Below are 25,200 nucleotides of genomic sequence, written 5' to 3'. Positions count from 1 at the left end.
TCTGTGGGCTCATCACTAAACCTCACAGCCAGACCCATACAGAACCGTCAAGAGAACAGCAGCACCCCAGATGAGGTGATCCAAATGACCAGTGGTGTTTCTACTACCAGAGATGGGCACCAGAGCTTGCTGGTGCAGGCCACCATGCACATTTCTGGGAAATGCCGGGGCCTGCCATCGCTAATAGCCATGACAACTAGTCACCAAGACAGCATCCTGTACGTTTGGGACCACCAGTCCGGGCAACGCTTCCTCGTGGACACAGGAGCAGAGGTCAGTGTCCTGCCCTAATTGGGACAGGACACCAGGAACAGGCAGTTGGGCCCCACGGTGAGGGCTGCCAACAACAGCACGATTCAGACCTATGGTACCAGCAAGGCCCAACTGCAGATGGGAGGCAGCCTCTTCTCGTGGGTGTTCATACTGCCGGCAGTGGAACAGCCACTCCTCAAGGCAAACTTCCTGTGTACCAAAAGCCTACTAGAAGACCTCAAGGGAAAGAGGTTGGTCCATGCCAAGTCTTTTCAAACCTTCCCCCTCAAAGATGCCAGGCTCCCAGCACTCCACCTGGATTCTGTACAGAGATCGGATAACGAGTACGCTAGGGTCCTGGCATTAGTGCTCACCCCAATTCACAATGGTGATGCCCCGTCATGAAGTGCAGATCCACATCCTGACCCAGGGCCCGCTGCTCCTCCGGTGAAGCTCCAGCTGGCGAAGGAGGAATTCAGGAAGCTGAAGGAGTTCGGCATCGTATGGCAGTCAGACAGCCCATGGGCTTCTCCCCTGCACATGGTACCCAAAGCAACTGAGGGCTGTAGACCATGCGGCAACTACCAGTGGCTCAATGAGGCCACAACACCGGATCAGTATCCCGTGCCCCTCATTCAGGACTTCACGGCTAATTTGCATGGGACAAGTATCTTCTCCAAGGTGGGTCTCGTGCGGGGATATCATCAGATCCCTGTACATCCCAATAATATCTCCAAGTCCGCCATCATCACCCCGTTTGGCCTTTTCGAATTCATCTTGTTATGAGACCAAAGGACCCAAAACCCCAGCAGCAATAGACATTCATCAAGACAAGTAGTTAAACAAAAGTTGTTTTTAATTATCTTTAAACATGAAAACAAAATCAAACTTTAACTTATCTCTATTAACTTAACTAACCTAACTTAACCCCCCTTAAATTCTAAGTGCATGTGTATATAATGTGTGTATGTAAATTTAAGAAAAGTTCTTTGGTTCACAAATCATACTCACTTCTAATTCTTCCAAGTTCAATGGTTGCAGGCAATTCTTATATTGTGCACAGAATTAAACATGTATAAAGTTCACCAGGTTTTGGTGCTTGAAAGGTAAATGTTTACCGCTCAGGAAGGTTCTTTGTAGGTTTGCAGAGGGAGATTTGTTGTTCCAGGATTTCCACAACTGAGGTGATACCATTAGTCACCTCAATGTCTTGCTGATGAAACTTGCCTCATCAGGGTTCTCCAGATGATAACCTCTTTCTTTCAGCCTATCACAGAGTTCCTTTCTATTCCTCTAATTTCAAGGGAAACATCAGACAGATAGCACTTCCAGCCATCCACCACTCTGGAGTTTCTGTTTCAGTTCCAACCAGCTTCTCCTGCTTGTTTCAACTGTGACTGTCTCACTCCATCTCAAATTCTAACTGCCATCCACATGTCCTCCTCTCTCTCTCACTTGTAAAAGCCCCCTCCTTCTCCAGCAAACTATAGGAGTTAGTCTTGTGCTTCCATCTATTGTTTTTAGGTAAACATGAACCCAGGAGTGACCTTTGAGTGAGCACTTTGCAGAAAGGTCAGAAGTCTTTTAAAAATGTTCACCACAGACCCCCTGACTCCTTCAAGACAATGGTCTATTCATTTCATTTCATCATTTCAATTAACACCCACTTGTGAAATGTGCATAGCATTCTCCATAGTTTCTGTAAAGTCACTAATATTAATTCTCCAGATCTGTTTTAAAATGTGTGTATGTATGTATGTAACCTACTCCAATTTTACCAATTTATCTCCCAAATACATCTACAAATATTACATCACACTCTGAATCCTGTTTGGGCTAAAGAATGCCACACAGACCTTCCAGCGACTCATGGACAGAGTGGGCTGAGATCTAGATGGCACCTTCGTGTACCTGGATGACATCCTGGTGGTGAGAAGGAACTGATGGGAGCACATTGCGCACACCTGTTACCTCTAGACCTGACTGAGCGAGTTTGGCCTGACAATCAACCGAGCCAAATGTCAGTTTAGATTGACTTCCTGGACCACAGGATAACCTCGGAAGGAGCCACACCGCCACCCAATAAAATGGAGGTCATTGGGAAGTTCCCCAGACCCAACGTGATGAAGGGACTACAGGATTTCATGGGGATGATCAATTTTTATCACAACTTTATCCCCTCAGTTGCCTGGATCATGCGGCCCTTGTTTGCCCAGATGGCAGGCAAGGCAAAGGACATCACCTGGGATGAGGAGTCAGTGGAAGCCTTTGTGAAAGCCAAGGAAGCCCTGGCAGATGCTGCTCTCCTGGCACATCCCAGGTCAGATGCTCCAATGGCCCTGACGATGGATGCCTCAGGAATGGCAATTGGCAGAGTCCTGGAGCAGCAAATCAAAGGAAGCTGGCGGCCACTGGCTTTCTTCATCAAACATCTGCAGCCTCCAGAACTGAAGTACAGCACTTTCAACAGAGAACTACTGGTTCTGTACCAAGCCATCCGCCACTTAAGGTACTTCCTCGAGGGCAGGTCCTTCACGGCTTTCACAGATCAGAATCCTGTCTTTCACCTTGGTTAAGATCTTGGACCCCTGCTCAGCCCACCAGCAATGACATCTATCTTACATCTCAGAGTACACCACTGATGTAAGGCATATCATGCAGTAGCCGACATACTGTCCAGGCAAAGTATCCAAGTGCTATCAAGGGGAGTGGACTTTGTGGTACTGGTGGAGGCACAGCAGAAAGCCAAGGAGATGCCCTAATATAGTATTGCCATATCGGGACTTCAGCCTCAGAACATCCCAGTTGGCACAGGTAACACCACCCTCCTGTGTGACGTGACCACCGGTCAGTTCAGACCCATCATTCCGGCGGCTTGGAGATGACAGGTTTTTGGGACATATATGGACTGGCTCACCCATCCATCAGGACCAGGTTCGGCTGGTGGCATGGATTGCGGAAACAGGTCAGTGGGTGGGCAAAAGCGTGCACGCAGTGCCAAACAACTAAGGTTCAGCAGCACACCAAGACCCTCCCTCAGCACTTCAAGCCCACAGAATGAAGGTTCAACCACATCCACGTGGACATAGTAGGGTCCTTGCTGGTATCCCAGAGTTTCTGCTATCTGTTCTCAATGGTCGACCGCTTCACCAGAAGCAGTCCTGCTGGCAGACACATCCACAACCTTGTGCGCCAGAGTCCTCATCTCGTCCTGGGTGGCACATCCATATCACATACGACAGAGGGGTCCAGTTCACCTCCAGTCTGTGGTCTGACCTTGCCAGCCTGTGGGATGCCCAATCCATCATACAATAGCTTACCACTCACAGTCCAATGGGTTGGTGGAGCTCTTCCACAGGCATCTGAAAACTGTGCTTATGACCAGAATCCTAGGACCCAACTGGGTAAACAAACTACCATGGGCACTGATGGGCATTCGCTCGGCACCCAAGGAGGACCTCAATATCTCTTTGGCCTAACTCACCTATGGAGCTCCACTGGTGGTCCCAGGAGAATTCATATCATTCCCAGGCAGACAGCAGGACGATTTTGCAGTGTTCCTCAGCAGGCTAAGGGAAAGAGTTGGGAACCTGGCTCTGATTCCACCATCCTGGCACGGATATACGAGGACCAACATACCCAAAGACCTGCACGACTGTGAATATGTTTTCATTCGCAGGGGTCCACATCGTCCACCACTTCAAAGGCCATACGAGGGTCCATTCTGGGTCATCTGCAACTACGGGGTCACGTTTGAGCTGGAGGTCGGAGGCAAGACGAAGGTCTTCTCCACAGGTAGGCTGAAGCTGGCACACCTGGACCCAGTGCGCCCGGTTGAGACACCAGCACCATGCTGAAGAGGCATACCACTGAAGACTGCAGAGACTTTGCCTCCAGGCACCAAGGACAAAAACAAGGGCAATACCGCCAGTTCTTGGGGGGTGGGTGGCGATCATGTGGTGGTGGGCCTTGGCGATCAAGCCGGTGCTCCGGGCGGCAAGCGCAATCAAAGGCCAGCAGCACGCGCAGCGGCACTGGTCCCAATAAACGAACCGGCAGGTGAATGGCAAGGGCAGCTTAAAGGCCAGCGACCCCAAAATGGCACTGGCCTTACTGCGCAGCCAACAGACAGGGATGGTGCGCGGGGAAGAAGGGCATTGCTATACAGGAAAGTGCCCGTGCACGGGAAACCCACTTTTGTTATGCATGTTGTGACGTCAGCCGTGGGGACGGTGGGGGGGGGGGGGGGGGGGTCGAACACGGCGGAAAAGTGTAAATATAAAAGTCGGGCCTGAGCCCTAAAAAACTCAGAGCTTAACCTGACTACACTACGTGTGTGTGTCTTCTTTTTAGTAGCACGCGGTTACAGAAGCTGTTTTTGTGCCATTGGGTGTTTGTCTTCAGGCTCCTGTACCTTCTTGATGGGAGAAGTGAGAAGAGGGCATGGCCTTGATGGCCTGTGTGGTGAGGATCCTTAGGGATAGGGGCACTGCCTCTTGTAGATGTTCTTAATGGAGAGAAGACTAATGCCCATGTTGATGCTGCCTGTTTACCAACCTCTATAGCCTTTTCCTGTCCTGTGCTTTGGCTCCTCCATACCAGACAATGAAGCTGAAGTGCCAGCTAATGAAGTAGACAAAGACGATGTAGTCAAACAATAATCATGACTTTTATTCACAGAAATTAATGGTACAATAATGAAAGACAATAGGTGCATGCATAGTTATACCCAAGGGGAGTGTCTTTAATGTTAGAGATAATACACGGCCAATGTCAGTAAGGTAAGGCTAGCTGAAAGGAAGACTGACGGCTCAGCAGAGATTCACCACAGAAGAATCCAGGCAGAATGCTTTCCATAGTACACCTATAGAAATTTGTGAGAGTCTTTGGTGACATATCAATTCTCCTCAAACACCTCACAAATACACCTTCTTTGTGATTGCATCAACCTGGAGGCCCAAGATAGATACTTAAGAGACATTGACACCCAGGATTTGAAGTTCTCTACCCTTTCCACTGTTGAGCCCTTGATTAGGACTGGTTTGTGTACTTTTTATTTCCCCCTCCAGAAGTCCACAGTTCCTTGATTTTGCTAACCTTGAGAGCAAGGTCTTTGTTGTGACACCACTCAACTAGCTGATCTACCTCCCTCCTGTACGCTTTCTAAACACTCTCTGTGATTCTGCCAATAACCATGGTGTCAGTGGGAGATAAAGAATGGTCAAATGTTTTGGGCAAAAATTCTTCATCAGGAGTCTTGGATTTGGGCCAAAATGCTGACTATTCTTTTTCTCCCAGTGAGGCTGCTCAACCTGCTGAGTTCCTCCAACTGATTTTTTTTTCAGATTCTGGCATCTCAAATCTCACGCATGTCTCTAAATATCCATGCATGTGTACATTATATTCCTCTGATCCAAATGGAACATACTTTTTTGGTATTAGGATATAAGTGCATTTTCAGGAAAACACTTCCCAATTTCTATGTATCTGTCCTGATTGTTTATTTATTTTAACATTTGGTTTCTGTTGCTTTAATTTGTATGACTTTGTCTGTGTCTTGTGTGTTCTCTCACCTTACTTCTTCCAGCAGCCATAAGTGAGACTCAACAATAACCCTGTGGTAAACCCCTGTTTGTATATTTATCTGATGGGCGCATCCACAGATTCCTGAATAAAGGTGACTGTTCCACAGGCCCTCCCCAGCCCAGGACAGTTGACCAGCATGGACCTGCCTCCATTCTATTGTGAATAAAAGCCTGTCAGTTTTGCATTACCTCCAGTCTTTTGCAGTTATTGATGGTGCATCAAACCCTCCATATGAATTTTTCATTTTGGGAAAGTAATTGATCAGAAATGCCCTGTCAAGCAGGTTAAGAAAAAATGGATACACATTTGAGGGCAAATTCTTATATCAGCACTCATGAGGTAAATGAGAGTATGGTCATTCAATAAGCCCATTGTTCTTCACTGATATAAATTGTTAGAGCAGCTTGCACACACACATTTTAAAACAGAATTTTTGCAGGTCTTTTGCAGAGTGCTTTTTGTAGAGGAGCAACAAAGTAGCAACATTCAACAGCTTGCCTGGGAGAGCATGTGATCTTTGCAGGCAGGCCCTAGAACAGTTTTGCTCTCAAAGAGAAAGGGTGTGAAAGAGAGAGAGCCAGCGTCACAGAAATCAGTTCCAGGCAAACTTTGGAAGGCTGCCTGGCCAAAGGAGAAGGCTGGGAGTCTAAAGGGTGACTTGAAAGAAAGAGGATCATCTGGAGAACCCTGAAGGGAGCAAGTTTCGTCAACAAGACTGATTGAGAAGGAATCAGTTGCAGATGTCCTGGAAAAGGAATCTCTCTCTGAAAACCGGCAAGAACCCTCCTGAGTGGTAACCATTTGCCTGTTAAGCACCAAAGACTGGTGAACTTTGTTAATGCTAACTTCTGTGCACAGTACAAGAATTGCCTGCAACCAGTGAGATTGGACTGTGACCCAAAGAACTTTTCTAATATTAAATATAAATTACACACCTGTGCTTAGTATTAGAGGGGGGATTAAGTAGGTTAGGTAGGTTAAGTAATAACTTAAAGTTTAATTCTGTTTTCTTGTTCAATTATAATTAAAAACTACTTTAGTTGAAGTAACCTTGTGTTGCTGGTTTTTGGGGTCCTCTGGACTCCGTAACATTTTATGGGGGCTCGTCATTTAGAATTTGAACATTGATATATTAGTTGATTGTGGGTTTTTTTGCAAGCTATTGTGTCTGGAATTTTTGCAAGCGAACTTAAAGCTGGTGCCTGGAAAAACAGCAGCAATAGAAGTTGATAGATTTTTGTTACAACCATCACCTGTAGAGCTGCAGAACATGAGAAAAGAGGAACTGATGGCTCTTTCTAAGACATTGAAAATTACTGAAGTTAAATATTGGATGAGAAAAGTACAAATACAGAGGATTATAGTGAAATATTATATAAGTAAGGGAAAATTTTTTGAAAGTTTTCTAGAGAATAGATCTTTTGAATTGCAATTGGAATTGGAGAAATTGAGGGTGCAAGAAGAAAACAAAGGATTTATGAGCTAGAGAAGCTGTTTCAATGAGAGAAGCTAAAAATGGAGGTGGAGAGAAGTAAGAGGATTGAGGCTGTAACTCCTGGGGAGAGGTTTTTGGCTTGTAGAGAGTGCCTCCTTTTGATGAGGCAGAACCACAGGTTCCAGTTAAATTTATTGGAGATACTAGGGCTGCTCAATCATTGTTGTTAGTAATTTTTTTATCTGTGGATCAAAGGACTGACACAGGGGAAATAACTTTGATTAAAGGTGCTGGAGGTGAGGTAGAGTCAATATCGCTTCACAAGGTTGTGCTGAATTCAGAATTAGTCAAAGGACCTGTTGTAGTAGGAGTAATTCCAAAGTTATCCATGCAGGTGTCTCATTTTTGTGGGGGAATGATTTGGCAGAGGATAAAATTAGGTCAGTTTTAAGATTGACAAATCGGCCTAGTAAAGATGTGGTTAGAAAGGATGGTGAAATATATCCTGCATGTGCGGTATCTTGGTCTGTGACTAAGGAAATGATGACAGCTGAAGAAAATCCAGTTGATAGAGATTTGCCCAGTACTTCTGAAGTACTTTTGAAAGAGCAGGGTCATTGTGAGAGTAAGGATTTCTCTTTGTCGAGGAGAGTTAATTTAGCAACAGAAAATAGATGGAGATCTTGTTAGCTTAAGGGAGCAAGCAGTAACTGAACAGGAGATTAAAGAAATAGCTTGTGGATATTACTTAAAAGGTGAAGTGTTGATGAGAAAATGGAGACATCTTGATATTCCTGCTAATGAAGAGTGGGGAGTGATTCATCGGGTGGGTTGTTTCTAGAAATTACAGAAAGGAAATATTAGATCTAGCCCACAGTAAACCTTTGGGTGGTCATCTTGGAGTAAAGAAAACCATGAATAAGATTTTGAAACAATTTTTTGGGCCTGGTTTGAGGAAGGATGTTGTAAATTGGTGCCAGATATTTCACGTTTGTCAGGTTGTGGGGAAACTAACCAGGGTCCTTCAGTGGCTCCATTACAACCTATTCCTGTTGTTGGGAACCTTTCACTTGGGTTATTGTATATTGTGTAGGTCCCCTGCCAAAAATTAAGTCTGGTAACCAGTACTTATTAACAATTATGTGTGCAGCATCGAGATTTCCAGAGGCTATACTACTGAGAAATATTAAAGCCAAAATGGTGGTAAAAGCCCTGGAAAGATTTTTCACAGCTTTTGGACTACCGAAAGAGATCCAGAGTGATCAAGGGTCTAACTTTGATTCTGGGTTGTTTCAACTGTTAGTTGGGAATAAAACAGATCACTTCATCTGCGTAACATCCTGAAACTCAGGGAGCTTTGGAAAGATTTCATTCTACTCTTAAAAATATGATGAGAGTTTACTGTACGGAGAATGGCAAAGATTGGGATGAAGGTATTCATTTATTGTCGTTTGCAGCAAGGGAGGCTGTGCAGGAGTCATTAGGTTTTAGCCCCTTTGAAATTATGTTTGGACATCAAGTTAGAGGACCTTTAATATTGATAAAAGAGCAGTAGGTTAATGAGGATGTGCAGTTGAATTTGCTGGATTATGTTTCTAAATTTAAGGATAGGGTACATAAAGTGTGGACTTTGGCTCAAGAAAATTTGGAAATGGCTCAGAGTAAAATGAAGTGTTTATTTGACAGGAAACCTCAGGTGAGGAATTTTAAGACAGGAAGTAAAGTTTTGATTTTGTTTCCAACACATGACAATCCTTTGAAAGCTAGATTTTCTGGATCATACACAATTAAATCAAAACTGAATGATGTTAACTATGTTGTTAACACTCCAGATAGAAGGAATAAAACTCAAGTTTGTCACATAAATATGTTGAAACCTTATTATGAGAATAAGATACTGGAGAACAATCTATATCAGAGATGTTGGCTGTTGACAGAGTGGAGTAAGTGGTGGATCATAAGATTATGGAAACAGAATCTTGTGAGGGTAATCTTAAAGAAACCGTGGTTCCTGTGCACCTAATTTTTGGAAAAATTAGGCCACCGTAAGTTCCAAGAGCAGATGCAGTTGAAAGAATTACTTTTGAAATACACAAATTTGTTCCCTAATGTTCCAAAAAAAAGACATCAGTGATATACCATGATGTAGAGATGTAGGAGAGGCAAATCCCATAAAACAGCACCCATATAGAATAAAAATTCAAAAGAATAAAATCATGGATCAGGAGGTGGAATATATGTTGAGAAATGACATTATTAGACCTTCAAACCGTTTGGAGTTCTTGTATTCTGGTACCAAAACCAGATGGAACTGTTAGGTCCTGTACAGATTATAGGAAGGTTAATTCAGTAATGAAAACAAATGCTTTTTCCTATTCAGAGAATAGATAAAATTGGCAAAGCTAAATTTCTTACTAAGTTGGATTTGTTGAAGGGTTACTGGTGCGTGCGATTAACTGAGAGAGGAAAGAGTATTTCAGCTTTTGTAACTCCATCCGGTTTATACTAGTATAATGTGTTACCTTTTGGCATGAAAAATGCCCTTGCAACATTTCAGAGGATGATTAATTCATTAATCCAAGGGTTAACAATACAGATGCTTATATTGATGACTTGGTCACAAAAAGTGACACATGGGAAGAACATCTAAGGCAATTGGACAAATTGTTTGCAAGATTATCCAAAGCAAACTTAACTGTTAATTTAGCAAAAATTCAATTTGCATACGCTACGGTAACATACTTGGGTTATGTAGTTGGCTATGGCAAAGTTGCACCTATTCAAGCTAAGATGAATGCAATTTCTGAGTTTCCTACTCTCAATGGAAAGAAAGCAGTGAGAAGGTTTTTAGGAATGGCAGGATATAACTGGAAATTTTGCAGAAATTTTGCCCAGGTTGCTCTTCCTTTAACCAATCTTTTGGAAAAAGGGGAAAAATTTGTGTGGACTAAAGATTGTCAGGCAGCTTTATAAAAATTAAAGGAGATGCTATGCCATTGCCCTGTGTTAAAATCTCCTGATTTTGACAGATCATTTTCTATAGCAGTGGATGCCAGTGAGGGAGCAGCAGGTGCAGTTTTATTGCAAAAACATAATGAAATTGACCATCCAGTGGCCTACTTTTCCAAAAAATTTAATGTTCATCAAAAGTACTATTCCACTATTGAAAAAGAACTGTTAGCTATCATATTTGCTCTACAGAATTTTGACGTATATCTTGGTACCTCTTATGAACCAATTGTTATATTCACTGCCCACAATCCTGTGGTGTTTTTGAATAAAATAAAGAATAAAAATAGGAGATTGTTAAACTGAAGTTTGATATTACAAGAATATGATCTGTAAATTAACCATATCAGAGGTGTAAATAATGCGATTGCGATTGTTTGTCAAGATGTTAAAATTGATCAAGTATAAAATTACTTTCAAAATTGAATTACTGTATTACATGTTATATATTGTGTATTATTATCTCTTTAGTAATTTTAAGACAGTTTAGTTATAACTGAATTTTAACTCAAGAGTTAAAATTCCCTTTAAAGGAGGAAGGTGTGACAGTATCCAGAGGTGATTTGAGAGGAATTGTTAGAGCAGCTTGCACACACACATTTTAAAACAGAATTTTTGCAGAGGGGCAACAAAGTAGCAACATTCAACAACTTGCCTGGGAGAGCATGTGATCTTTGCAGGCAGGCCAGAACAGTTTTGCTCTCAGAGAGGAAGGGTATGAAAGGGAGAGAGACGGAGTTCCTGGCAAACTTTGGAAGGCTGCCTGGTCAAAGGAGAAGTCTGGAATCAAACTATAATTAAAAAATATTCACAAATTTGCCAACGATGCTCTACAATCTTTAATGTGCTTTGAATATTTGTCTGTTTGAACTAGCCAGATATGTGTCATACCAATTTATCATTGATCAAATGTATGGCTGCTCTTCAGGGTCAATTAGCAAGGTACATACTTTTTTCTGTTCCTAACCAACATATAGGCAGGTATGTAGGCAGAGCAGTACCTGGAGATCGGCGATTTATCAGCATTGGAGAGTTTTTTTTATTTCCTTCTGCTATTTTAGGTTCTTGATTTTCCACAACAGATCTTCGAGTTAATTCTGGAAGAAACATAATTCCATCAGTGATGTACCCTTCTTTTATTTAATCAAACAACTAACCACTTTTCTTCATTGAAATGTAAGGATAATTTTATTGTTAGATTGTTTGCATTCTAGATCTTTGAATTAAAAGTGAAAATTATGAAATTTTACACTAGATTTCTGCTCATTTTGAATATCATGTGCATTTTAGATTGCAGATTTAATAGGTGCATTGCATTCATTTTAGGGGAGCAATTTGGGTTTTATGAAATAAAATTATTTCTGGAATATTAGATTGTAATCTCAAGACTGCTTTGCCATCTACCCACAGAAATGTTTACTCCTTTACTCATCAAGAATATATTTACCTCTGCCTTTAAAATATTCAGTCTTTGCTTCCACCCCTAATTGAGGAAGAATTCCAAAGACTCTGAACCCTGAGGAAAAAAATATTCTTATTTGTGTCTTAAATCAATGACTTCATATTTTATATGGTGACCCTTCATCCCAGATTGTCCCATAACAGGGAGGGTTCTCTTCACATCTAATTTCTCAAGATCTCATATTTTGATCAAGTTCCCTCTCACACTTCTCCATAAGATAAAAGCCTGGTCTGACCAATCTTTCTTCATAAGACAACTTGCTCATTCGATTAAAAAACAAAAGCCTCAAAATGTATCTGCACAAATATCATTAGCCTTTAGTGTATACACTATGACGAGGGTGGAAGGAAGACGCACGCACGCACGCACGCGCGCGCGCGCACACACACACACACACACACACACACACACACACACACACACACACACACACGAGTCAAAATCGAAGACTTTTATTGCACTGGCAGCTCTGCTTATATGGGCCCTTGGTGCTGATGTCACAGGCCCATGACATCAGAGCGCTGGTTTACCAGCGTTCCCGCCAGAGTTCTCTGTCTTCCCACCGTGCGGTCACCTGGGATGATGACCAATGTCACCCCCAGGTCCGCGCGGTCACCGCGTTCATTATCCATTTCCTGGGCTGGTTTGCATTTCTATGTGCAGGCTACTACAAACCCCCCCGCCCCACCAGAACTGGTGACTTGGCAATTGTCCATAGCCTTATGCAACCTGCTCCTGTGTCACGGTGATGGGGGTGGGGGGGGAGTGCAAACCAGTTCATTACAGTCCAAATATGCCAGTTTCAGGCGGTCGATGGTAAAGGTTTCCTCCTTACCGCTGATGTTGAGGACGAAGGTGGAACCATTGTCTCGAATGACCTTGTATAGCCCCTCGTAGGATGGTCTGTGTGTGTCCTTCCTCACGAACACGTACTTGCAAGCCCTTAGGTCATTTGGGATGCTATGCTTGGGCTGGGCATGTGGTGGGGGCTTTAACGATACCAGTGACCCCAGGTTCTGTCACAGGCTCTTGAGATTTGCTGCAGGGTCTTCCGGGCACTTATTGTGGGGGGGCAAGGAATTCCCTGGGGATGATTAGAGGTATGCTCTAGATCATCTCTGCTGCCAAGGCATTGAAGTCTCCTTCGGCACGGTGTGGATTCCCAACAGGACCCAAGGCAGTTCATCCACCCAGTTGGGACCCTTGATCCGGGGTATCAAGGCTGCCTTGAGGTGCTTGTGGAAGTGCTCCACCAACCTGTTGGCCTGCGGGTGATAAGCCATGGTATAGTGGAGCTGCATCGTCAGAAAGTTAGTCAATGTCGCCCAGAGCCTAGAAGTGAATTTTTCCCTCCTGTCCAAGGTGAGATGCTCTAGGAGCCCGAATTGGGACACTCATGTGTCAATGAGTGCCCTGGCGCAGGTTTCTGTGGTGGTATCAGCCAGTGGGACCACATTCAGCCTCTTCGTGGAGTGGTCTACCACTGTCAGGAGGTATCTCGCCCTATGGGAAACCAGTAACGGCCCCACTAAGTCATTGTGTATGTGGCTGAATAAGTGCCACATCAGCTCAAAAGTCTGTGTGGGTGCTCTGGTGTGAAACTGAACTTTGAAGGACTGACAGTTTGCACAGGTCTTGGCCCACTGGCTGACCCGTTTATGGAGGCCATGCCAGACAAACCTGTTGGCTACCATTTTGACTGTGGCACGATGTGCCAGGTAGTGGAGTGCCTTGGATGCCTAGCATCTCCATGTGGCCGGAACGATGGGGTGGAGCTGCCAGTAGAAATGTCGCACAGCAGTATCAGGTTACCTGGGCTGACAGAGATGGCTGTCCTGTAGGTGGGGATCTCATGGTCTCGTTATGCTTTGGTGAGGGCCACATAATTGATTCCTTGGGACAGGGCATGTATAGACTTGATCGCGGGGCATAACAGAGCATTGGCTGTTTTTCCCCACAATACATTGAACGTCCGTGGTGAATTTGGACATTTTGGACAAATAATTCTGCTGTCGGGCTGACCACTGGACTGAAACCTTATGGAAGGCGAAAGTCAGTGGCTTGTGGCCAGTGAACACTCTGAATTGCCAGCCTTCCAAAAAGTAACGGAAATGTCTTACCGCTAACACTTCAACCTTCTCGGGAGGGGTGTGGCCTTGTGCTTGTTAATTCTGTGCCCCAGGAAGTCAGTGGTGTCCAGACCAAACTGGTACTTAGTGGAGTTGATGGTCAGCCTGAACTCGCTCAGCTGGGTGCACAGTTGTCTCAGGTGGGCGGTATGGTCTTTGCCGCTGTGTCATGATTGAGGGCACTCATGACATAGAGGTATCAAGTGTCATTAGCCTGCTCGAACCACACGTGCAGCTGTGACACCCAGAATGTCAGAAGCCTGAGGGAGACCGCGTGGATGGTCACTAGCTCCACTTGATGCGTCATCTTCGGGTCCAACTGCTGGTTGAACCTATCAGGGTCATCAATGTAGCGTACATCCTACGATGAGTGTGGAAGGAAGACACACACACGAGGAGTCGAAATCGAAGACTTTTTATTATACTGGCAGCTCTGCTTATATGGGCCCCTGACAATGACTTCAGAGACCCACGTCATCGGAGCACAGACCTTAGGTTGGCTGGCATTCCCACCAGAGTTCTCAGTCTTCCCACCGTGCGGAGGTCACCTGGTGTCACCCCCAGGTCTGACTGGTCACCGCATGCATTGGCCATTTTGGTGGCTAGTTCGGACCTCCATGCGTGGGCCACTACGTCAAACATTCACCAATTTTGCACACATTTCAGAATGAGTTAAAACTAGTCATTAATACCAGACAGTGATGCAACCAGGGGTATATGTACAGAAAATAGTGCCTATGGAAGGGGTGGCCAACCTTTTACATTCCATGCATCAAAATAAAAGTGACAAGGAGATCTCGCGAGAGCTGGCCTTGGTGGCCACCATGTTGTATTTGGCTTCTGCCTTTTAATAAGTTGAGAGTGAACAGGAGGAAGAAGCAGAAAAGAAAGAGATGTGTTTTCTTTATGCATTGGAGGGGCAGGGGGGGGGCAGTGCTGGCCGGGGGAGTGTGAAAAAAGTAAACTGACCCTCTGCCTACGCTAATCATGCTTCAATACACCACTTCTCATCATTGGGGGAGGTTTGGGCACCACCGGAGACCGGGAGCAGTGAAGGAGACCACCAAAGGCAGAAACTGCTCAGTGACACCCCCTTCAAGTGACACCCAGGGCATCTGCCATATCTACCATGCCCTAGATACAATCTGGATGCAATCAAACAGGATATAATCCACCATATATCTGAAGGAAATTTTTGAGAGTCTAGTAACATACCAAATCTCCTCAAAGTCCTCATGAAATATAGCCTTCTTCGTGATTCCATCAGCATGGAGGCCACAGGATAAATGCTCAGAGAGAATGACACCCAGAAATTTGAAGTTCTTGACCCTCTCTATCACTGAGCCCTCAATGAGGATTCGAGTTCTCCCAATTTTCACCTGAAGTCCACAATCAGCTAATGTTGAATACAAGGTTACTGTTGTGATATCCCTCAACAGGCTGATCTATCTCTTTCCTGTAATCTTCTTCATTTCTGTCTATGATTCTGTCAACGACCATGGTGTCATTGGCAAATTTTTTAATGGCATTTGATTTGTGCCTAGCCACACAGTCATGGGTGTAGAGTGTAGGGTGTAGAATAGGCTAAGCTCACATCCTTTTTTTTAAAAAGTTTTTTTATTTTTCACACTGTGAACCATATCAACCAAAATACATACAAACATTTCCCTCTTGAATATACACAGAGTAATTTTCTCCCCTTTTTCCCCCCTCCCTTCCCTCCCTCCTTCCCACCCCCCTCCCTACCCACTAAACGTTCAACATATACAATACAATAAACCCATTAAACAATGTCATCACACAATGAAAATAAACAAGAAAATTGTGTCATCTATTTTTACAAACTGAGTCAGTTCATTTTGTCTTCTTCTCATTCTATCATTTTCTCATTTTAGGGGGTGGAGGTTCACGGTAGGCTCTCTCTGTTGTGTTCCATGTAAGGTTCCTAAATTTGTTCGAATAATGTGACTTTATTTTTTAAATTATATGTTATTTTTTTCAATGGAATACATTTATTTATTTCTATGTACCATTGCTGTACTCTCAGGCTCTCTTCTGATTTCCAGGTTGACATTATACATATTTTTGCTACAGCTAAGGCTATCATAATAAATCTTTTTTATGCTTCATCCAGTTTGAGGCCTGATTCTTTACTTATATTACTTAGAAGAAAGATCTCTGGATTTTTTGGTATGTTGCTTTTTGTGATTTTATTTAATACCTGATTTAAATCTTCCCAAAACTTTTCCATTTTCTCACATGCCCAAATTGCATGTACCGTTGTTCCCGTTTCCTTCTTACAGTGAAAACATCTCTCTGATACTGTTGGGTCCGGTTTATTTACAATTGGGGCGTGATAGATAGCCTGTGTAACCAATTATATTGTATCATGCGTAACCTCGTGTTTATTGTATTTCTCATAGTTCCGGAGCATAGCTTTTCCCATTTTTCATTTTTTATCTTTATGTTTAGATCTTGTTTCCACTTTTGTTTGGGTTTACAGCTTATTTCATCATTCTCTTTCTCTTGCAGCTTGATGTACATGTTTGTTATAAATCTTTTAATTATCATTGTGTCTGTAATCACATATTCAAAGCTGCTTCCTTCTGGTAATCTCAGCCTGCTTCTCAATTTGTCCTTTAAGTAGGTTTTTAGTTGGTGGTATGCAAACACTGTACTGTGAGTTATTCCATATTTGTACTTCATTTGTTCAAATGTTAATAAATTATTTCCCAAAAAAACAATTTTCTATTTTTTTTGATCCCTTTTTTCTCCCATTCTCTAAAGGAAAGGTTATCTATTGTGAAAGGGATTAGTTGATTTTGCATCAATAATAATTTTGGTAGTTGGTAATTTGTTTTTTTTCCTTTCTAAGTGAATCTTCTTCCAAATGTTGAGCAGATGGTGCTGTACTGGTGAACTTCTATATTGCACCAGTTTTTCATCCCACTTATAAAGTATATGTTCTGGTACCTTCTCCCCTATTTTATCTAGCTCTAACCTGGTCCAATCTGGTTTTTCCCTTGTTTGATAAAAATCTGATAGATATCTTAATTGTGCTGCTCTATAATAATTCTTAAAGTTTGGTAGCTGTAAGCCCCCTTGTTTGTACCATTCTGTTAATTTATCTAGCGCTATCCTCAGTCCCCCCCCCCAACCCCCATTTCCATAAGAATTTCCTTATTATTTTCTTTAGCTCATTGAAGAATTTCTCTGTTAAGGGAATTGGTAACGATTGAAATAGGTATTGTATCCTTGGGAAGATATTCATTTTAATACAATTTGCCCTTCCTATCAATGTTAGTGGTAAATCTTTCCAATGTTCTAAGTCATCTTGTAATTTCTTCATTAATGGCTCATAATTTAAATTTTATAGATGGCCTAGATTATTATCTAGTCTAATACCTAGGTATCGGATTGCTTGTGTTTGCCATTTAAATGGTGATTCTTTCTTAAACTTTGTGAAATCCGCATTATTCATTGGCATCGCTTCACTTTTATTTGCATTGATCTTGTACCCCGATATTTCTCCATATTCCTTCAATTTCTTATGTAATTCTTTTATTGATATTTCTGGTTCTGTTAAGAATACTATGATGTCATCTGCAAATAGACTGATTTTATATTAATTCTCTTTTATTTTTATCCCTTTTATTTTATTTTCTGTTCTTATCAGTTCTGCCCAGGGTTCTATAGCTAAAGCAAACAGTGAGGGAGATAGTGGACATCCCTGCCTAGTTGACCTACTTAATTTAAATTGGTTAAATACATATCCATTTAGTGTCACCTTCCCCAATGGTCCCTTATATAATGCTTTAATCCAATTAATACATTTGTCTGGTAGGTTGAACCTCTGTAGTACTTTGAATAAATAATTCCATTGTACCCTGTCAAAGGCTTCTTCTGCATCTAAAGCAACCACCACTGTTGGCATTTTATTTCCTTGTACTGCATGGATTAAGTTAATGAACTTATAGATATTGTCCGTTGTTCGTCTTTTCTTAATAAATCCAGCTTGATCTAGTTTTACTATTTTTGGTACACAGTCGGTTAATCTGTTTGCTAATAGTTTTGCTATCATCTTATAATCTGTGTTAAATAGAGATATTGGTTTATATGATGCTGGTGTTAGTGGATCTTTCCCCATCTTTGGTATTACTGTAATTATTGCTGTTTTACATGTTTTGTGTTTCTTCACATGTTTTGTGTTTCTTCAATCTGGTTCATTACTTCCAGGAGAGGAGAAATTAGTAACTCTTTAAATGTTTTATAGAATTCTATTGGGAGTCTGTCCTCCCCAGGCATTTTATTGTTTGGTAACTTTTTTAATATACCTTGTATTTCCTCTATTTCAAATGGTTTTTATCAATTTGTTTTGCTCCTCTTCTTGCAATTTTGGTAGTTCAATTTTAGTTAGAAACTAATCTATTTTGACTTCTTTCCCTTCATTCTTAGATCGGTATAATTGCTCGTATAATTCTTTAAAGTTTTCATTGATCTCTGTTGGGTTATATGTAATTTGTTTGTCCTTTTTCCTTGATGCCAATACCGCTCTTTTAGCTTGTTCTGTTTTAAGCTGGCAAGCCACTATTTTGTGCGTTTTTTCTCCTAGCTCGTAATACTTCTGCTTTATTTTCATTATATTCCTCTCTACCTTATACGTTTGTAGTGTTTCGTATTTTATTTTTTTGTCCGCCAATTCTCTTCTTTTTGTTGTATCTTCCCTTGTTGCTAGTTCTTTTTCTGTACTTACTATTTCCCTTTCCAGCTGTTCTATTTCCCGATTGTAGTCCTTCTTCATCTTAGTTACATAACCTATTATCTGCCCTCTGATGAAGGCTTTCATTGCATCCCATAATATAAATTTATCTTTCACTGATTTCGTATTTATTTCAAAGTACATTTTAATTTGGCATTCAATAAATTCTCTAAAATCCTGTCTTTTAAGTAGCATGGAGTTTAATCTCCATCTATACGTTCTTGGTGGGATGTCCTCCAGTTCTATTGCTAATAACAGGGGTGAATGATCAGATAACAATCTAGCTTTATATTCCATTTTCCTAGCTCTCCCTTGGATCTGGGTTGACAACAGGAACAGGTCAATCCTTGAGTATGTTTTATGTCTACTCGAATAATATGAGTATTCCTTCTCCTTTGGGTGTTGTCTTCTCCATATATCCAAAAGTTGCATTTCCGGCATTGATTTAACCATAAATTTGGCTACTTTGTTCTTTCTGCTAGTCTTTTGTCCAGTTTTATCCATCTTTGAATCCAAATTAAGGTTAAAGTCCCCTCCTATCAATATATTCCCCTGCGTATCTACAATATTCAAAAAAAATATCTTGCATAAACTTTTGATTCTCTTCATTAGGTGCATATATATTGACCAAATTCCAGAGTTCTGAATATATCTGACATTTTAACATTACGTATCTCCCTGCTGGATCTATTATTTCCTCCTCTATTTTGATTGGTACATTTTTATTGATTAATATAGCTACACTTCTGGCTTTTGAATTATATGATGCTGCCGTTACGTGCCCTACCCAGTCTCTCCTTAATTTCTTGTGTTCCACTTCAGTCAGATGCGTTTCCTGCACGAATGCTATATCTATTTTTTCTTTTTCCAGTAAATTTTATAGCCTCTTCCTTTTGATTTGGTTATGTGTTCCGTTAATATTTATAGTCATATAGTTCAACATGGCCATTTCATACTTTGCTTACATCTCATTTCCGCTTCCTCACCTCCACCTTTCGCCTTTTCCCCATTTCCATTTCTCAGTTTTCTTTTTTTGAATGCACTATATGACAACACTTCTAAAACATAAAATATTTCAACCATTCCCACATCTAAAATTGCCCTAACCCCAAGTGTTCCCCCCCCCTCTCTGAGTCGCCCCTTGTCCCTTGCCGGGCAACCACAACTCCCCTTTCCATTCGGACTGCGAACCCATTCGCAAGTGTCAAGTGACTGTTGTTCTCTCCCACCCAACCCCCTCAGAAAAGACTTTTATCTTCACATTACAACAAAGCTCCCCCTCTTTTCTTCTTCTTATCTATTTATTTATTTATTTATTATTGGGGGTTTTTTTTAACCCCCTCCTCTTTCCCCCCCTTCTCCCTTACTTCCTTCCTTTAGTTCTTACTTATACATTATTTTTAATTTATATGTAGTTTGTCATCGTTCTTTGTTCTTGTTACATCTCTTCATCTCTCTTTCTGTCTTGCAGGCATTCTGCAAATTCTTGTGCTTTCTCCGGATCTGAGAACAGTCTGCTTTTCTGCCCCGAGATAACTATTTTAAGCACTGCTAGATACCTTTACATAAATTTATAGCCTTTCTTCCATAGAATCGCTTTTGCTGCGTTAAACTCCTTCCATTTTTTTAGGAGCTCAAAACTTATGTCTGGGTAGAGAAGAATTTTTTGACCTTTGTATTCCAGTGGTTTTTTTTGTCTTTTCTCATTTTATTCATTGCCTTCTCCAATATATTTTCTCTTGTCATGTATCTCAGGAATTGTACTAAAATGGATCTTGTTTTTTTCTGTGACTGTGGTTTCGGGACTAATGTTCTGTGTGCCCTTTCTATTTCCATTCCTTCCTGTATTTCTGGCATTCCCAGGACCTTTGGGATCCATTCTTTTATAAATTCTTTCATATCTTTGCCTTCTTCATTTTCCTTAAGGCCCACTATCTTTATATTGTTTCGCCTACTATAGTTTTCCATTATATTCATCATCTGAGCTAACAACTCCTGTGTCTCTTTAACTTTTTTATCACTTTCTTCCAATTTTCTTTTTAAGTCATTCACTTCCATATCTACTCCCATTACACATTCTTACCAGCTCTATTCTACTCACGTTTTCTTCTGTACTTTTCAATTTTCTTTTCATTTCACTAAGTTGTAGAGTCAGCCATTCTTTTAATGCTTTTTAAATCTTTGTACTCTCCATTCATTTTACCTCCTATTTCTCTGTGCAGAGCTTGGTGTTCTTCTTCTTCTTCTTCTGTGTCTGCTCTTGGGTTTGTGTCTTCTAATTTCTCTTCCTTGTATCTGTGTCTCTTCTGACTTTCTTGTTGAGCTGCTTGTCTGTGTTTGTTGGGTATTTTTTTTTCCATGGTGTCTTGATGTTGGTCCTCTTCTTCTGGGCTAGTTATCTGTTGTATCTCTAGTTTCCTCTTTTCTTTCTCACCCCTCCCGTTCCCGTTGCTTTATTATCTTCCAGCTGGGAGCCTTGCTGTCGGGCCTCTCTCAGCTGTTCGTGCTGTGGAGTTTTACTCCACAGCTGGTCCCCCCTCCTGTCGGTGTTCTCCTTGTCGTGCGTATCGCGCATGCACGATTCCTCATTCATGCGCAGTTGCGCACCCCTGTTGGGCTCCGTGAGACATTTTTGTAGTCCTGTGACTCTGTAGGGTCTCCACTAACCTCGGAGAGTGGCTCCTCTTTCCACGGAGGGTTCCTGCTTTTTCGTGCAGATAAGGCCTTCACCTTTCTCTTCCAGCATCTTTCTTTCTTCTTTTCTTCCTGTTGTTTTTGGCTTTTCTTTCTTAGGTGCCATTTTCTCCACACCTTTATTTTTTATTTGTTGTGATTTGTGTGTCTGAGGCTTTGCTTTTTCTTCACTTTTTTCCTTCTTTTCTGGAGAAAGCTGGTATTCTCCTACCGGCCACTACTCCATCACATGACTCCTCAAGCTCACATCCTTGAGGTGTGCCTGTGTTGATTGTCAGTGAGGAGACAACGTTATTTCTAATTTGTACTGACTGTGGTTTTCCAATGAGGAAGTCAACGATCCAGTGCAGAGGAGAGTTTGGAGGAAGTTTTGGAGCTTGTTGACCAGCACTGAGGGAATGATAGTGTTGAAGGCTGAGCTTCAACACTGGTTGGACAGTGATGATGAAAATTAATGTTTATTTGAAAAAAATCAGATGCCTCTTTCTCTTTCATTGGCTTTGCATTGAACTACTCTACACCAAACTGGTTTCACGTTGACTCTCAGTCTCCACCATCCCAGGAGCTTTCAGGACGTTCCCCCTCAAAGTTTTGTAGTTAAAAAATGCCAACAGAAATCCTGCAAAAAGACGAGTGCTTTCATGTGAAACTGAATGAAATGAGTAAAAACAAACTGGATAAAGATCTGAAAGACATGTGGAAGGAGGTTGTCTGTAAGATAACGCTTGGATTTTTAGGAGATATGCAAAGGAGCCAAATGTCCTTCCTTGCGTCACTGAGGCATGGTATCTAAAATGAGTGTAACTCTGATTTTTAAAGCAGGCACAATCATGTGCTTGATAGAATTTTATACATTGTCTTTGCACAAGGAAACTATCTCCATTAAGCTCTAACTTTCAGAAAAATGTGAAGGTTCCTCTGCCTGCCAGAAGGATATGGCTCCCCACCATGGAGGAATTCTACCACCAGTTTCCCTTATTGTCCCATGCATCCATTACTTGCCAACATTCCTCAATGTAGTCAAAAGAATGTTGGTATTTCTGCAGGTGAGATTGTGAAAAATGCACCATCAATGTGGAAAATTCAACCAGGAATGTTCATTGTTATTAAAAGAGAGTCATGTTACATGAAGGAGCCGACTAACATTGTTTGGAAGTGGCATGACAAAAAAAAAAGACTCAGATGAATTTCCTGGCCTTCTTGGGTAGCGTGGTGGTGAGCACAACACTATGACAGCATCAACATCCTGATTTTGAATCTGGCATTGATGGTAACATGGGTACATTCTCCCCATGTCTGTGTGGGTTTCCTCTGGGTGTTCCATTTTCCTCCCAACTTTCAAGGTGTAGGGTTGTAAGTTAATTGGGGTATTTGGGTGACATGGGCTTGTAGGCCAGAAGAGCCTGTTATTGTGCTGTATGTCTAAATTTAAATCTTAAGACATCACTGTCAAATTTACAAGAAATACATTGCAGACACTTATGACTGTATTTCATATATTTGTACAAATTGTTTTTTTTCTTATTTTATATAATTATAATTTAGAAAAGGTTAGGCTGATACATATTACAAATTAGCAAAAGAGACAATGATTGTAAGTACTGCATGAAAAATTACGTGAAAAAGTAGACAGATAGACAAGTACCTGGATAAAGAGCATAGCTTCCAGTGCATCTTTCTACATCTATTACATTAGTCTGTGGACAATCTGTACCAGAGCACTGTGTAACTATTAAGGAAAAAATATGAGTAACTCATTAATATACACTTGCTCTATTAAACAAGTATCTACCCTCCCTTTAGTTCAATATAAGTTTAACATGAAATAAATGCACATGATTTTATAACGTATTTTTAAATGGTTAATATCTGTACCGATGGGATGTTGCAAATTCTGGCCTTTTATGTGAAGTTTTATCTCTCTTGAATATTCAATGTATCTGAGACAACAAATTTTAAGGATGTATTGCAAACTACTTCTCATGACTTTTATCTTCTTGATCCCAAATTCTGAATAGATGGCTCAAATGATAGCATTAGTTGCAGAGGAGTCACAATGAGTTCTCTCCTCATCTTCAGGTACTTAATATCCCAAAATAGTTCTTACTTTTACCATAATATGGAGATGGAAGCAAAGAAAACTTGAGAGGGTCAAGTTACATGAGAGGGTCAAGTTACAGGAAATAACAGAAAGTAATTATATATCTGACAATATAAATTCAATTTGAACCAAGTTAATAAAAGGCCATTATAACAAACATAATCGAGAGGTTGCTTCAACAATTATGGGCTGGACACTTAATGTAGAATAAAGTGGCTAGGACAATAGATAAACTAAAAAGTCCACAGAAAATTTGAAATGACAGTGAAATGACTGCATTACACAAGTGCAAGATTTTGTTACTTGGTAATCATTCCTACAGTAATTTGCAAAGCTTGTTAAATTGTATTTGGTTCCGGAAAGTTTCTCATGAAGTGTGAGGTTGGCTATGCTTTTGTAGTCTTCATCTTGAAAAGATCTTTAGTTAACAATGGGATGTTCCAGAAATATTTTAGAAGGGATTTGGATCAAGTTTAAAGGTGGGGTTAATTGGTTACAGCAGGAGATTTACAGGAAGGAAGAGACATATTGGTCCTTAATGAAGTTTAGATGATGGTATCCAAAGTTATTAGCTTATAAAAATGGGGTTATAATGATATTTGCTATACTTCAGAGCACAGGGGAGGAAGCAGCAGCTGAAAATAAAGAAGGCCTCAAACTTGTGAAGCATTTAGAGGCAGCCATGAAAAAGGCAGCACACAAGCAACCATCACTTTATGATTGTTTGAGTTATGGAAATTCGTCCTTGTAGAATGTCATATCACAACCCACAAATTTGACTTTGGAATAATAAATTGGGAATTTGCAAATTACCTGGTCTGGAAGAGTTGCTGAAGGAAAAGTAGGTAAAGGTGTCTGAAGAACTTGCCAAAATCTTTCCATGTTTCCTTAATCCTTGGTAGTTGACAGAGAAGTGAAAATTCCAAATATAATATGCTCAAAATAGGTGTAAGGATATACTAGGCAACTACCAATTAGATATATAACTCTCATGGTGGGACAATGTCCATGAATGTTAATCAAGAACAAGGTTAATAGATACTCAAGGAAATAAGAGTTAAGGAAGGCTTGAGATTATGTTTTAAAAAAACATTAAAAAAATCCCAACTTGATCAACAGTTGAATTTTATGATATGGGAACAGAAAAGGTTAATGAAAGGAATGGAGTAGATATTACCTACAAAGATTTTCTGGTGTTACAAAATGCCATACTAAAGGCTGGTTAGCAGAAGTTGAGGTGATGGAGTCAAATTATCAGGGGGAGCATGGAAACAAAGCAGAGTCATGGTAAACCATTGTTTTTCAGATTGATGGATGGCAGATAGAGTTTTCCCCAGAGGTCAGTATTGGGACCCATTATATATTTGATAGCGATAATTTGTATCTACAATTTCAAAATTTGTACATGATATTGACATTGTGGCCATTAATAAAACTTGGTTGCAGGAGAGGCAGAACTTGCAGCTCAATGTTCTGGCCTTCCATTGGTTTAGGTTGGGGGGGGTGCTTGTCAGGGAAAATATCACAGCTGTGTTCAGGCAGGAGAGACCAAAGGGCTCATCTACTGAAGGCACTTGAGTGGAGCTGAGGAACAGGACAGGTATGACCACAATCATGGGATTGTATTAAAGATCACCCAATAGCAAGAATTGGAGGTTCAAATCTGTAGAAGTGGCAGATTTTAACTTTCCACATATTGACTGAGGCTCCCATACCGTAAAAGGGTTGGATGGCTTGGAGTTTGTCATATGTGTTCAGATAAGTTTTCTAAAT

The 25,200-nt window shown here is 41.1% G+C and overlaps 1 protein-coding gene and 1 long non-coding RNA gene across 19 annotated transcripts in view; one reads left to right on the top strand and one right to left on the bottom strand.

Annotated features, from left to right (window-relative positions):
• The window catches only part of LOC138763819 (serine-rich adhesin for platelets-like), a 173,277-nt gene that overhangs the window by 54,103 nt on the left and 93,974 nt on the right, over positions 1 to 25,200 (bottom strand). For 12 of the 18 annotated variants that reach the window (XM_069938612.1, XM_069938611.1, XM_069938595.1 and 9 more), the window contains 4 exons: positions 24,241 to 24,321; positions 22,972 to 23,055; positions 11,284 to 11,379; positions 10,938 to 11,045 (listed from right to left, as the gene is read on the bottom strand). In XM_069938612.1, coding sequence (XP_069794713.1) covers positions 10,938 to 11,045; positions 11,284 to 11,379; positions 22,972 to 23,055; positions 24,241 to 24,321 — 369 coding nt within the window. Of the gene's footprint in view, positions 1 to 4,809; positions 4,876 to 10,937; positions 11,046 to 11,283; positions 11,380 to 22,971; positions 23,056 to 24,240; positions 24,322 to 25,200 lie in introns of all 18 variants that reach the window. The other 6 variants (XM_069938598.1, XM_069938599.1, XM_069938603.1 and 3 more) reach the window with 4 other exon arrangements.
• Positions 1 to 25,200, top strand: part of LOC138763823 (uncharacterized) — an 84,007-nt gene that overhangs the window by 20,884 nt on the left and 37,923 nt on the right. The gene's annotated exons all lie outside the window — the stretch shown is intronic.

Source organism: Narcine bancroftii, chromosome 5 (assembly GCF_036971445.1).
Source record: "Narcine bancroftii isolate sNarBan1 chromosome 5, sNarBan1.hap1, whole genome shotgun sequence".
Taxonomy (NCBI): domain Eukaryota; kingdom Metazoa; phylum Chordata; class Chondrichthyes; order Torpediniformes; family Narcinidae; genus Narcine; species Narcine bancroftii.
Note: the sequence above shows the minus strand (reverse complement) of the source record. Positions and strands in the feature narration are given on the sequence as shown.